At 30.8% G+C, this 15,212-nt stretch overlaps 1 protein-coding gene and 1 non-coding gene across 4 annotated transcripts in view; both read right to left on the bottom strand.

The window, feature by feature from the left end:
- Nucleotides 1-14,205, bottom strand: part of LOC148312436 (uncharacterized) — a 119,897-nt gene extending 105,692 nt beyond the window's left edge. For 2 of the 3 annotated variants that reach the window (XR_015839234.1, XM_088277274.1), the window contains exons 1-2: nt 8,336-8,476; nt 1,904-2,055 (exon numbers count right to left, since the gene is read on the bottom strand). Coding sequence is in view for 2 of the 3 variants with exons in the window: in XM_088277274.1 (XP_088133400.1) it covers nt 1,904-2,003 (100 nt within the window). In the remaining variant the exon portion in view is untranslated. Of the gene's footprint in view, nt 1-1,903; nt 2,056-8,335; nt 8,477-13,875 lie in introns of those variants that run through there. The other variant, XM_088277275.1, reaches the window with a different exon arrangement.
- Nucleotides 10,065-10,136, bottom strand: TRNAH-GUG (transfer RNA histidin (anticodon GUG)). The gene has a single exon. It is a non-coding gene; the product is annotated as a tRNA-His (tRNA).
- Nucleotides 14,206-15,212: the final 1,007 nt, after the last annotated feature.

Below are 15,212 nucleotides of genomic sequence, written 5' to 3'. Positions count from 1 at the left end.
AAGTTTACTCACAAAACAAAAGCAATTATGACGATTTAAAGCGCTGTTTGGAACTGTTTTAGAGGCATGAAAATATATTTTTCATGCAGTATGTGACAATGAATAAAACATAGATCCATCAATTTAATCCAAAGTCAATTGCCTAGTCAGGTGTGTGGACAGCAACTGGCGAAAGCCTCCCAAAGCCATAAAAAATGCAAATCTCAGCTTTGGTTTCCATATTTTACGATGTGTATAGTATTTTATGCATAGATTTATTTAGAAATGACAAACTATTAGCAGTTAATAACATCAGCTTTATTAGTTCGTTTGAAGGAAGAATTTGTTAAAAAAGACCACATATGTATGAATAAGTTATATCAGTCATCCTACGAACTTATTGAGTGATGTCTCTTCTTTATACAATATTTCCAAATAAATTATTTGTATTCATATGACTTTACTACGTATTTAAGTATTATAATGATTTTTGGAAGCTCATTGAGGGGTTTAATTAAAATATTTTGCATTTTCATCGTTCATTAAAATTCCTGCCAACGAGAGTTAACTATGTATATCTTTACAATGCCCCTAATGGTTTACTCGTATAACTTACATTTCCTTAAGGATATAATAAGCCCAATTTCATTGTTCTGAGAGAATGTAGTTATACCAACATGTAGGTAGAATTTCTACAAAGGATTAGGGTTATTCAAAGACATGTTACTTCATTAGTTTACACGAGGAATTCTAAGAGCCAAATTTTGGACTTTAATATCTAAAATAATACAGCTTTTAGAATACACCAATACAGTAAATTAACTATTCCAGTTGAATGAATAATTTGATTTGCAACGTTTTATGCGTTGTAGAAACCTTGTGTTGTGGCAGTGTGCACAGTTTTGTGAGTTTCAGTAACCTTGTGTTGCGGCGAAGTGCCCATTTTTGTGCGTTTCAGAAACTTCATGTTGCGGTGAAGTGCACATTTTTGTGCGTTTCAGAAACCTTTTGTTGCGGTAGTGTGCACATTTTTGCGCGTTCCAGAAACCTTTTGTTGCGGCGGTGTGCACGTCTTCATGTTTTTCGGTTATTTTCAATTTTATATTAAAAATACATGTAACGTATAATTTCTTGACATGTTTTCTTTGCCGTGTAGCAGACTGTGACTGGACATTTTCTACAAATGCCTCGTCACTATTCTGTGTCTGACTGCTATGCTGGTCGAGGTTGTGGAGGCCTCCATGTACCGGCCAGCTTCGCATTGGAATCGGATCAAGTTGACTGAACTAACTGATAATCCCTTCCACCTCCTACACTAGGACACTAAGATTCTTGGTTGTGGTTTTACGAATTTGTATTTATTTAGATTGGAAATAAAAAGGACATTATTAAATGAAAATATTCAGTTAAAACGGGATAAATTTTTATTTTTCATTTTCTAATATTTTTTCGCAACTTATTTCATACAATAAATTTGCTTTGAAAGAGAGGTCTATCAGGAAGCCTAGATGCTTCTGTATCAGATTCAGGAATGCGGTTAGGAAAGCTTTCAATATTAAGTTATTTGCATATCTTAATATTATATATATTTCATCTTATATATTTTATATCTTATATTTATACTTTTTCATCTTATATCTTATATATTTCATTCTCAGATCTAAGAACCAAAAGTGTAAGACTGATCACCTTGCCTTCATATAACGAATGTAAAAGCTTTCAACGTTGTGTATCAAGTAAATGATGTAAGAGCTTTTAATGCTGTGTGTAGGATAGATGTCACTTTAATACAAAATATTATCGATTTATTTCCTGTCTCATTTATCACTTATTCGATGCTATCTAATATTTCCAGTGTCAAATTACATTTCAATAACAAACTTCAAGGCAACCAATGTGTTAATATAGTGTTTTTAAGACTTACCAAAGTCAGTGTCCTCCGCGTGCGCAGTTTGCAGCAACAGCGGCACCAGCAGCAGCCCAGCTATGAGGCTGAGCAGCGCCGGGTCTATTCCTCTCTGCATGACGCGGCGGGGTGGATGGCGGGGGTCGTCACTGCCTGGGGGTCACATGGCCCTAACATCCCAAACAAACAAAAACATAATTAGGGCAAGGCTCAATTTATTCATTACGTGTTGAGAAAAACGATGTATGATAGATGTTTGAATGGTGATATGAGGAAAGAACGCCAGGGTGAGATAAGCATTATGGATAAGATAAGCAAGGTGTGTTTAGATGATTTGGGTAAGAGAATCGAATGGGTGAAGAAAAAACAGTTAAAAAATTATAAGGCGAATGTGGTTTGTAATTGAAGCAGAGGAAGACCAAGATCAAGTAGTTCAAACACTTGAAAGTGGTCAGGTCAGAAATTGAAATAATCGGCGTCTATGTATGAGAAGATATTTGAATGTGGAAGAGGAGAAGATTGTGTGCAAAGACAGATTGGTGTGGCGTTCTGTTCTCTCTGCCTACCCCTGCGGAGCAGTTAATTATGTCTTCAAGAGATGGAAAGATTGACGATGTTAAAGACAGGAGAGTGAATGGAGTACTGAATTCAGTTATAGCAAATATAACCGTATCAGCGAGAACTAAACTAGCAGTACACAGTGGAGTCCTCGTTCCAACCATAATGTTTGAAAGTGAACATGGAGTTTGGAAAATAAGGAGAAAATAGATTACATGCAGTCAAATTTCTTATTTTAAACATGCTTCTTACATTTTGTTTTTCTCATTTATTTCTTTAAATATGCTTCTTGTGCCTATTTATTTTACCTGTTTATTGTTTTTATATTTTGCCATGTAAAAGTATTAGTTTTGATTATTTAATTTTTTTTTGTTATTTTATTATTTGTGTTCCAGTCTTGTTAACCTTTATCCCATGTCCCAAAATGAGAAATAGAAATTACTCATTCGGAATATTATATGTATATATGACTTATGTATGTAATATTTTTTGAAAAAAAATGGGTTCTCTCAGACGTTGTATGATAGATGTTCGAATAGTGATATAAGGAAAGAACATAAGGCTGAGATAAGCATTATCGATGAAATTAAGAAAGGTGTGTGAGATGGTTTGGAAATATGGAACGAATGAGTGAGGAAAGAACGGTAAAACAAATAACTAAGGCGAATGAAGTTGAATTTAAACGACTGAGGGAAATGTGGCGTGATCAAAGAGTTCAAATACTTGAAGCGGACAGGTCGGGAGTCGGAATAAGCGGCAGATACGTATGAGGAGATGCATGAATATGGAAGAGGCTAAGAATGTTTACAAAGACATAGTGGTGTGGCGCAGTGAGTTCTATCTTCTCTGGCGTCTTAGTTTGTTTTAAACTAACTAAAAAATACTTTCATCCTACGAGTATATAAGCCGTTTTGATAAATACGTTTAACCTTAGTGCATGTTTAACCTCGGCTCGTAACGCATGTCTGTGGTGAAAACTTTAGTGCATGTTGGTCTTCGGGTCGACCAAAAATCGCATGTGTTAAACATTTTGTGTAGTTTTAAGTGTGTAAATGGTGCTATGGTGGTGAAGGGTGGTATTGTTTTCATGCTGTGATAGTGATTGTCCTGACGAAGAGACGGGTACGTCTCAAAACAGGTAGGCCTAAAAATCTCGGTGAGTGGTTATATATATATTATTAACATTTTTGTAAAAAAAAAATAAGTAAAAAAAACTATCTTACCGTAGGTAGAGAGAATCGAACGCCACACCACTCTGTCTTTGCAAACACTCTTGGACTCTTCTACATTCATGCATCTCCTCTTACATACTCGACTATTATTACGACTCCTGACCCGGCCGCATTCAAGTATTTGACATACCTAATAGTGCCAAGTTTTCCTCGTTTCCTGGTTTGTTTCAAAAAGTTAATCAATTGAATACACGATATCCGGCAGGAAAGCTGGCAGTATCAGGTCGAATAACTAACTTTACGAAAATGATTTTATTTTACTTTATTTGTTCGGTAATTGTATAGCTTACGTGTAAAAAAAAGATATAATAAGCAATAGTTACATTAACTATAATAAACATTACATTACATTAACAAAAATAGTTACGTTAAAAAAAAAGCCAATCAAACAATTCCACATTTATGTTATAAAACTATCAAAAAACATTCAGAGATTTAAAAAAAAGAGTTTGATATAAAATAATAGATTTAGCTGGAAGGAGAAGGAAAGGAAAGGAGTTTATGATTATTTTTTCAATTATTTTCAACGTTTATTCCCATAAAACAATTATTATCTAATTTTTAATATATTTTGAGTGTGTCCAAATATTGTGGTTGTCAATAGAATTGGTGAATGTTACACGTGTGTTATGTGATCACTTAAACCACCCTATGACGGTCGTCAGCTACGTAAATGCCCAGAATTTCATATTCTTCTTCATCTTTGATGAGATGTCAAAAAATTATATGATGTGAATGAATTTGGAGATTCCAAAAATTAGTCTCGCTGCTGCGTTTCACACTGATTGCAGTCGAGTCATTTTTTTATTTGGTAGACCTTCCAAGTGGTTAAAAATAAATATAAATATTTTTTCATCTTCATTCTTCTTCATCTTTGATGAGATGTCAAAAATAATATTATTTATTTTGTTACTATTTTAAATACAAGGTTATCTACGGATCAAAGTTTATCTAAGAGTGTTATATTCCTCGCTATAAGCCAATCAACAATAATATGATTAAAAATGACATTGAATTAAGTATGGCGTAAACAGCACCGTTTGTCCGCCTCCGTAGTGTAATGATCAGCACGCTCGGCTACCGTTCTGGAGGACTCGGGTTCGATTCCCAGGGGGGATAAGAATAAATATGAGTGATTTTTTCACTGTAATATTTATTCAATATTACCCTGGACTGGTACTTGAAGCGGAGGGCTGATCACCTTTCCTCCATGTGTAAACGATCAAGATAACGCTGCGTTTATATGACGCAGTGCCCTATGCACCATTGGGGTGCGGATAAGGGTTTTATTTATTTATTATGGCGTAAACAGCATATCATTAACATAAACAATAAAAATAACCAATTACCTCACAATTTTCTTAATTTATTTTTTCCTTAATAAAAAGGATTCCATTTTTGTTTTTGATACATAGAACATTATTCTCCGCAACAATTCCCAACTTATCAGACATATGCATTAATTCTGTTTCTTCTTCATCTCCTTCTAACACTTATCCGCACCCAAAGGTGTAAAGTATACCGGATTCTATTAGCGCAGTGTTATATTGATCGTAAATTGAATGAAGGTACAGTAATCAGTCCTGTGCCTGTTATACATACTAATCAAGGGTAGTGTAAAATAAATATGAAAGTGAAAATAAGTTCAGTTTATTTTGCCAACCCTGGGTGTCGAGCTCCAGCATGGTAGTCAAACGCGTTTCCACAAAATTACAGGCTAAATTAAGGCAGATAATACGCGAATCACTGCATTATTTTTTAAATTTAATTTAATTTTATATAATCATTGATTTTAATTACTGTGCTTAAAGAAAAATTAGCATAAATGTAATACCTCACAATTTATATAATTAACTTTTTTTAAATATTCAAAGTTCTATGGTATTGGTGAATAGCGTTAGATGCATAGTAGTGTACTGATAGGCCTGAAGAAGAGACTGGTACTTTTAAAACTCACTTTAAGATTGTCTATATAAGATACCTTTATATTATTTATTGATTCGGCGTTAACTTTGTGACATGTTGATTATTTAAAAAAAATGAAACACTTGAATATACCACTTCGTGAGCTTTATTTATATACGACTAGTTTTGAAAACCTACAGATGTTTGTAAACAAACAAACATCTGTAAGTTTTCAAAACAAGTCGTTTTTATAAATAAAACTCATCAAGTGATATATTCAAGTGTTTAATTAAAAAAAAACTATATATTATATGAGTTGTGAGAAGCAATCAATAAAATTAAAGTATGTATTTTTTTATGGTACGATATCGACTATCCCTTTTAAAGCTTCACAGCTTTAAATGGAAAATCTACCATTTTGAATCCTAATGGAATTTCTAATGGCACTCAGATTAATAAGTAGACTATAAATTGTAAAAGGTAAATTGTTATATGTACACCTAAGTACCTTTAAAGTATTAAAGTAAATGTAAATTTATATCGCTGTTAAGGAAACTTTTAAGTACAATGTTTTATGCTTTACTGTGAAACAATCTAAGTGTGCCTAAGTATACCCTTTTGCCTTCACTAAGTCGATACAAAAACATACATATTTATATCGATTTTCGAATAGGGTTCATACAAATTTATATGGTAAAAGGAATTAGTTTTATTTTGTTTTGTATGTCAAAATAAAAGTGTACTCTGTTTTAGTAAATACTATAGGCGTCCAAGGACTGAATTGCCCAGAATGTACAGATATATATATATATATATATTTATATATGTATATATATATATATATATATATATATATATATATATATATATATATATATATATAATATATATATATATATATATATATATATATATATATATATATATATATATATATATATATATATATATATATAAATATATATATATATATATATATATATATATATATATATATATATATATATATATATATATATATATATATATATATATATATATATATATATATATATATATATATATGTCTATCTTTTTCTTGTTACCGTCCTGAGGAATTTTCTTATCATAATTGTACAGATGTCTCTTGTACAGATGTATAGAAGATACCGTAGGTTTTTAATAATTCTAGTTCTTTAACAAACAAAAAGACTGGAAGTCAAAACTGAATCTGAGATATTTGTTTATTTAATCGTGTGAGTAAAATAATGCATTTCACACATGTACATACAGAGAAACCGCGTATGGTAGATACAAAGAATTGAATTCTAGTACCTCTAGGGTTGAAAACGGAAAAGCGGAAGTCTTTTAAACAGTCTGCGTACATGAGAAAGCGTGTGATAATCTTTCTACTAGAAGATTCCAGTACCAAATTCAATCGGATTCATGCGGCTTAGTTGAAAAGCAAACATATCGCTCACTTTTTTCAACAACGTCATATATAAAAAAAAAAGATTTTTCAGGAGTTCGTTTTTAAAGTTTAAAAATATAATAAAATGTTTTAAAAATAAATATCAATCCACTTATTAAACTTTTTACTGTGCAACAGATCTTTTTAAGTAAAATGTGAATGTTTTTTCTCTATTTGAAAAATCCTAAGTAGGTATATTTACAAAAAAAATTTAACAATACCTTATCTTCAGAATGCAAGAAAACAGCATTTTCAACTTAATATTTACCCTGTAGCGGGTAAATATTAAGCTAAAAATATGCCTCATTTGCTGGAATATAGTACATTTTCTGGGCATTTCGAAAACATGCACAACTGAAAATTTACGATTTTTGATATTTGACGTTGTTGAAAGGAGTGAGCGATATCTCTTCTATCGAATCTTTACAATAGTCTTACTGTCCGTTTATATCAATAAGATCATAGAAATATATGTGTATATCTCTTATCCCCACGAATTAGTTTTGTGATAAATAACATTTGTTATTCAAAACAACTTCAGAATAGGAAATGAATGTGCTGGAATGTGCTTGGGGTTAAAAATGCTGGTTTCATTCCACTGCAGAGATTTCTTTTTCTTTTTAACATAAAGATCACTTTCAAACTACGTTGCAAAGAAAGTTCGCAAGTAAAATAGGTTAACTAAATACAGCTTTGCCAAAAAGGGCGATGGAAACATTTCAACTTGAAGAACTTAATAACGAAAATTGTAAATGTTTAATTTATTTCATTAACTAGTACATTTCGTTCAATTAAAACATTTTTTTAATGTTTATTAAAAAGCAAGCTAAAATATTTCTACTGAAATTTTTCTAAATTAAAACAGTTAAAATTTAACATCGATTAAAATTCTTATCATTTATTTTTGCGGGTAATATACACTTAAATTAACATTGATATATAATGACATTGCAGTAAAATAATTTTTGTTTTGTACAAAACATAATTATAATAATTACCGCTTTCAATACAAAAGACTTCTTCTTTAAGACCCAATACGTAACAAGACTAATCAGTAGGATTAAAAAAAACTGTTTAGAAGTAATTTGATATTTAATATGTTAAAACAAAAAAACTTAAAGTCAATGGTTCAAATCATAATTATAATGCACACAGTATTGGATTTTTGTAAAGATACTGTAAATATAATATTTATATTCAATATGGCACCAAAAATCCGCTAGTACAAACGTAAATCACAATAAATATGAAATATTTCCGTTGGAAATATACGATTTTTGATAAATTTATTTTAAATATACTTACAGTCGGCAAAATTAAATAAAAACACGTTTTAAAGTAATATTTCAAATACAAAAACAAACTACTAAATACTATTAATGATAAATTATACAGAGTACAGGCAGTTCAAACGTATGTAGACTACTGATAAATAATTGAGAAAGACGCAAGACTGAGCAAATGCTTATACACAAACATAATATTATGTATGAAGGTAAGCTCGGTGAAGACTATAATTTTATTTACATACTAAATCAAAATTATCAATCTGACATCTACTATACGAGTTGCTTTTATGATTTCTTGAATGTTTTTCGCAGATACTCATTTCGTTGCATAATTTAGAGATTTTGGAAGTGAAAAAAGCCATAAAACAAAATAGAAATATTTTTAATAATCAATTAAATTTAAGTAACAGTCCATTTTTGATATTTTTCCAATTTCTGTTCCTAAAAATTGCGCACAGTAGGTTTTTGTGTGTGTTCTCCACTTTACGTGTGCGCGGCTTTATACTGTTTTTGGGTGATTCCATTAGTTGTTATTTGAGGGTTGCTACGCAATGCATAGTAAAAATATCAATTAGGATTTTTTATGGACTGTGTGGAAGTTTTTGGTAAGGGAATGTAATTAGTATTTTAATGTTTTAGAATTTAATAAACCCTGATGATGACAAGGTTCTTGTCGAAACCGGTTGGTTAAAGTGTACATTTAATTTAAAAAAGTGGTGAAAACAAAGTTGTTTAATTTTATAAAGCTTTTATGATTCTTCATACATCAAGTGAAATCTAACTTATACCTCTTTTGGTCAAAAGAAATTTGATTATTATGCAGTGAAGCTGTACATTCTGTTCCATTATCCACAATGTCATTAAAAATAGAAACTAAATATAAAACTACATCAACACTCTCCCTATCATTCGTCGTTCACTTTGTGTAACACCACTTTAAAAAACACTACTTTGTGACTACTGGTTTCGGAATAATAATTCCATAATCAGGTAAAATGTAGGCTAAAATGAAATTGTTTTGGTGTGATATTTATACAAAACTAAATTTTGTAACAGAGACAGGAAACAAATGAATCGCAATGTGAATTATTTTAAAAGTGGACTTATAGTTAATTTTTTTGGTTATTTATTGTGGGTATTTTATAAGTCTTTATTAATTACTTTGGTTATTTTTCTAGATTATCTAAACAAAGACAAGTTTTATTTACATGTCAAATTTCTATAACCGTTGATTTATTAAAATTAATAATAATAATTATAAAAACCCTTATCCGCACCCCAATGGTGCATAGGGGACTGCATCATATAAACGCAGTGTTATCTTGATCGTTAACACATGAAGGAAGGTGATCAGCCCTCCGCCTCAGGTACCAGTCCAGGATAATATTAAATAAATATTAGAGTGAGAAAATCACTTATATTTCTAAGGCTTGTCTCCAATTAGAATAGTGAGTATTGAGACGGTAAATGTAGAAAATACATCAGAAATACCAAAATTAATTTTAAATATTTTTTCTTGGATTATTTTGTAATCGCAGGGAATCGCACCCGCGACGCCAGTTTCGCAGTCGAGCGTATACCGATGGCTATTCGCACCTTTTCGTAATTGTTTACATGAATATATTTTGACAAAAATAAAAAAAAATGAAAATAATAAAAAAAAGTTAATAACAAATATTCTAATCATTATAACAAATTGGAACTTGAAATAAAAAAAACAGCTCCGCCATGACAGTGTTCACCACTGCCGTGACCAGGAGTCGAACCTGGGTTACTACGGCCACAACGTAGGGTCCTAACCACTAGACGATCACGGCTATTGGAGCTGTTGGCTGTGTCGACAAGAAACGCCTATATTTTACGGCCTTATTCAAACTGATATACTTTCACTCTGTTATCAATAATTGGAGCACTACTACTGGTCAGACTGGTGACTTATTCTGAACCAAATAAATTGTCTTAAGTATTGGATTGTCTACATTACGCGTTTAACGCCAGTCGTGTAGAATTAACATAATATCGGAATAAGAGCCGTTACGCTCCATAGTCTTGAGCATTTGAATATTTAAACGAAAAATTATACAAATAACCTTATTTCTCTCAAAATTGTCAAATGAGACCAAAATTAAGATCTACAATAGTTTTTTTTAATAAATATAATTTATTCATTTTATTTATTCATTTGTCTGCCTCCGTGGTGTAATGGTTAGGGTATTTTGCTACCGTGCTAGTGGTCCCGGGCTCGATTGCCAGGGGAAGTCTTAGTAAATATTAGTGATTTTACATTCTCTTATTTATTTTATATTTAACCCTTTCCGGTCTCCCAAAATTAAAAAAAAAATCTTGGTAGACAATTAATTCCATTTGGAAAACAATCTTTTGTCCTCTGCTCCACATACTGTTGTAATAGATACGAGTGACAAAAATGTAAGCTTGGAATTTTAATAAATAATACTTATCATTAAAAAAATGTTGATTAACATCCGACATGGGACCTAAGAGGAAAAAATCGATGTCGAATGAGTTTCGACATTGGACCAGTAAAGGTTAACTGGACTGGTCCCTGAAGCGCAGGAGTGATCACCTTGCCTTAATGTAAGTAACGATTGAGATAACACTGCGTTAATACGATACAGTGCCCAACGCAACACTGGGTTAAAAGGAGATTCATTAAAAAAACCATATTACAACTCTCGATTGAGATTCTGTTATATCCAAAACTAGTTGTAGAGTCAAAATGAATATCAAGATTTTTATTGAAAAAGATGAGATGAGAATATAGAAGACTGAATATTTACAAGGCTAACAATCTATCATTGACAAGTTTAAGTGATCACTTAATACACTGCGTAACATTCACCTTACAACCCATGATTTACAAGCACATAAGTTAGTTTTTGGAAAGTTGTACTGTTTAAATGCTCTGCCCATAGGTCAACTCCCATCCTTCTGGGCCGTGGACCTAACAACAAACTTAAAATTCTGAGGAGGAATACCAAGCAGACTCAAGCTACTATAACAACCGTATTAATATAAATAAGTATACGCACTATGAGATCGTAATTTGGTTACCTGTATGAGGAAATTCATAGTTTGGAATATATCAATGTTTTTCTGGGTTTATCTCTACTTACGAGTTATTTGTTTTAATATTTTAACACCGACGAAAAATAATTATCGGAATGTCAATGTAAAGAACTCTTAAATGGAGACAAACTTAGAATATGTGGACAAAGATTTGGACACACCAAAATATTGTGAGTAAATAACTGGTGAAAATATAAGTTAAATAAATTATAAAAATTATGTTTTCAGGCGTCTCCTAGTTTTTATAAAAATTCAAGGAAAATCTCACATACATTTCATTATGTCTCCACTAAAAAAAAATATTAATTCAACTTTAGATGGTGCTGAAGAAGTAGTACGTGAAAGAAAGTGTTAATTGAAGCATAAATATGACATCCAAAATTTAAGAAGTGTGGTTGGCAATATGGATATGATGGTCCATGTTACACGTGTTAAAAGCGAACGTTTAAACCAGCCTATGACAGGTTATGAGCTTTGTTAATACAAAGATTTTTATATTATTTTTCTTTATCTATATTGGGATATAAAATGTTTTTCCATTATGTTAAAATTACAGCTAAAACTATGTTTTGAGTTGAAAATAAATACCTTCGTTTATTCTCTACATAAGGATACGTTCTCTTTCCCCAAGTACAGGCTAAAGGTATTGATTCCTTCACAACTTGCATTTAGATTTTCCTAATTGTGCCCAAAATTTAATGTAGCTCTCTGTTAAATTGACTTAATGACGCTATTACCATAACTATGCCGAGATATTAACAAAGTTACGTAGCTAATGAGACAAGTCAATGTTCGCCTTGTGCTGCTGAGGTTCATATACTGAAGATTAAATTGCTTTAAATTAACACCCTTTGGGTATATGTAATATATTTAAATTCATCACATATTATGTAAAAAGTTCATTACTTTATAACAGAAAAAATATTACTAGATTTACAATAAAGGAAAAATACTAGTAGAATTTTGAAAGAATCAAGATGAAAATTTGAGTCGGTTAATATTTAAAATGAGTGGTAACATTTAATTATATCAAATATTATTTTTTAAATTCAAGTTTTCTTTTAACAAGAAATCTCTCTTGGTACAAAATTTTTGAGGCGTTTTTATTATTATTAAGCAATGCAATTTATAAATTGAGACTATCGTAACGAGATAATCGCAATTTTTCATTTGAATATTTTTTTAGATAATACAATTTTTAGATTCCTAGTAAGAATAATTCAAGATTTAAAATAACTAAACGCATGATTACAAAATTAAAGAAAGGGTAGGTAAAACTATTTTTTAAATAAATTGAAATTATTTATTGATTTGGCGTTTCATTTGTAGAACTCCATCTTAATTTATGAATTAATTTTAAAATCGTTTTATAATGCCATAACTTCTCGTTGAAAATGCCATAACTAGGCGAAACAATTTTCACAATATTAATTTTTATATATTTTTAATAAAATACAACTAAGCTAACTCAAAAAATCTGTTAGATATAAAAATTCATTCATAAATTAAATTGAAATCATTGCTGAATTTTGGCAGCACAAAAAAAAATATCGAAAATTATTAAATATTTGTATTTAATATGGTTGAATATTTTAAACATTTTTTATAACAAATCGATTGAACTCCGTCGCCATAGCAGATTTTTTTCATTGATTTAGCAGTCAGTTTGTGGTAATATCTATACTATTTTATTTTATTTTCACTTGGTAAAGTGGTAATAAAAGGTTAAAATTTTCACGTTGTTTGGCTGTAAATTGTATTTCAGTCGATGAGACAACAATTTCATCTGAATATTGTTAAAGGAGGGGTTTGAAAGATTAGCCACTCGAATTTATGTGTTGTGTAGCTATTAATTTATATTTTTTGGTAGTAAATTGTATTTCAGTCTAAGAAATATTTACCAGTACTGGTTTTACAACTGGTATTTGAAATTTAAATTAAAAAAGCCTAAGCAGATATTTAAAGATGTAGTGTAGAGAAAACTAATTTGTTTTATATTTTAAAATATGACGTTTTTTTATATTATTTAAAAATACTTTAAAATTCTGCATTTTTTATTTATTTAATTTTTGTTAAAATAAAATCGAAAAGAAGTTATTTGTTTTCTATCACATTAAAACCTGTGAGCATTATAAACCTTAAAATATTTGAATAAACAAGTAATATTTTGTAATTAAAATAATATATTTGAAATTACGAATACTTATCCACGCATTTTGATATTTCGTATCGACTTTTTTTGTAAGAACAATATTTTTTGACACAACGTACAATACTATTACATTATATTACGTACATTACTAGTACCTACCTACACAGGTGATTTTAAATGTTTATAATAATAACTTTTTTGTAAATAATATTCAGATTCTCTGTTTCCAAAGCAGGTACGTACTAAATTTACATACAAAAGTGGGTTGGGATACTCATTTTTAATAATTATTAATTTAGTAAAATACAAAATCTTACCATCTCATTTTCCCTCGCCTCCCGGTCGCCTGTTACCTTTGTCGCCACTTTATTTATTAAAATGACCAGAGACAATCGATTCCTCCGACACCACAGATTTTGACAACTGCAGCAAGTAATAAATACCGCGCTTTTTGTTACAAACTTGTTCGAAATCCCGCGATCAGTTTCCGGCGCGCGCGATCACTTTGGGAGAGAGAAACATTGCTCCCTGCTTACTTTGAAGCTAGTTTTAAATTGGCATTTTGTTATTGTTGCCATCAGCAGGGTAAGATGGCGCGAGCGAACGGGGCTGCGGCGACCTGGAGGCTTGCCGGGTGAGTCACGACTGAATGTTTGCCGTATTGTAACGCATTTTGTAGGGAGGTTTGCGCATGCGCCGGAAGGGAGAAATTACTTTCCTCCCTAGCGTAATTCCGAGTTGTTGTGAAATCGAAGAAAACCCTGATCCCTTGTATTAAGGAAAGTTGGGTTTTTACTCGAAAACTTTGGCACGATACTTGATTTTGGATTGACTGTTCTTTGTTGCTGTATTAATTTCCATTCTCATCGTTTTCACGCCAGACACAAAAGCAGATTACTTTGTTAAGTCCTCCGTAGGATGAACGAGAGTTCGTGTTTATTATTTTTAGTTCATGTTCCCTTGCGATAACAATTTAACGTTCTTTAAATAAATTTAGGCACAAAGGAAACATGTCATGTATTACACAACAGTTTTTATTTCAAAAATAATAATTAACTTATATAGAATATTCTAGAATACTTCTTTATTATTCAATTAACTAATTAACCATCACACCGCTTCCCCGCAGGGGTAGGCAGAGATAATAGAACTCCACACCAATCCGTCTTTACACATTCATATATCTTCTCATACATACACGCCGATTATTCCGACTCCTGTCCTGACCACTTTCAAGTATTCGAAATACTTGGTTATGCCAAGTTTTCCTCGTTCTTTCTCTGTTTCTATTACAAACCACATTCACCTCATAAATATGTTTAACTATCCATTCTTCACCATATATTGGTAAAGTAAAATATTTTTTTTATGTATTTTTTTATTGTTGTAAATAAATCATATTTTTGAAAGTCGTAAATGAGTTTTAATAAAATTTAAATGTGCATGGAAAAAAACATCACGATTTTTTTTGATGAGACAACTAAAAAAAGTAACTGAAAAATTAAGTGTTTTTTTATTGACTGGTATTTTAGCCCGGTATGTTAGAAGTAAGTTATATGGTTCTTCTAATAAATATTACACAATATATTCTTGTGAAAATAATTTTTCACGATTTTCTTCTTCATATACACACATAGATAATGGGTTGAAGTTG

Source organism: Brachycentrus maculatus, unplaced genomic scaffold, assembly GCF_059751285.1.
Source record: "Brachycentrus maculatus isolate JH-2025_06_01 unplaced genomic scaffold, ASM5975128v1 h1tg000040l, whole genome shotgun sequence".
NCBI classification, from domain to species: Eukaryota; Metazoa; Arthropoda; class Insecta; order Trichoptera; family Brachycentridae; genus Brachycentrus; species Brachycentrus maculatus.
Note: the sequence above shows the minus strand (reverse complement) of the source record. Positions and strands in the feature narration are given on the sequence as shown.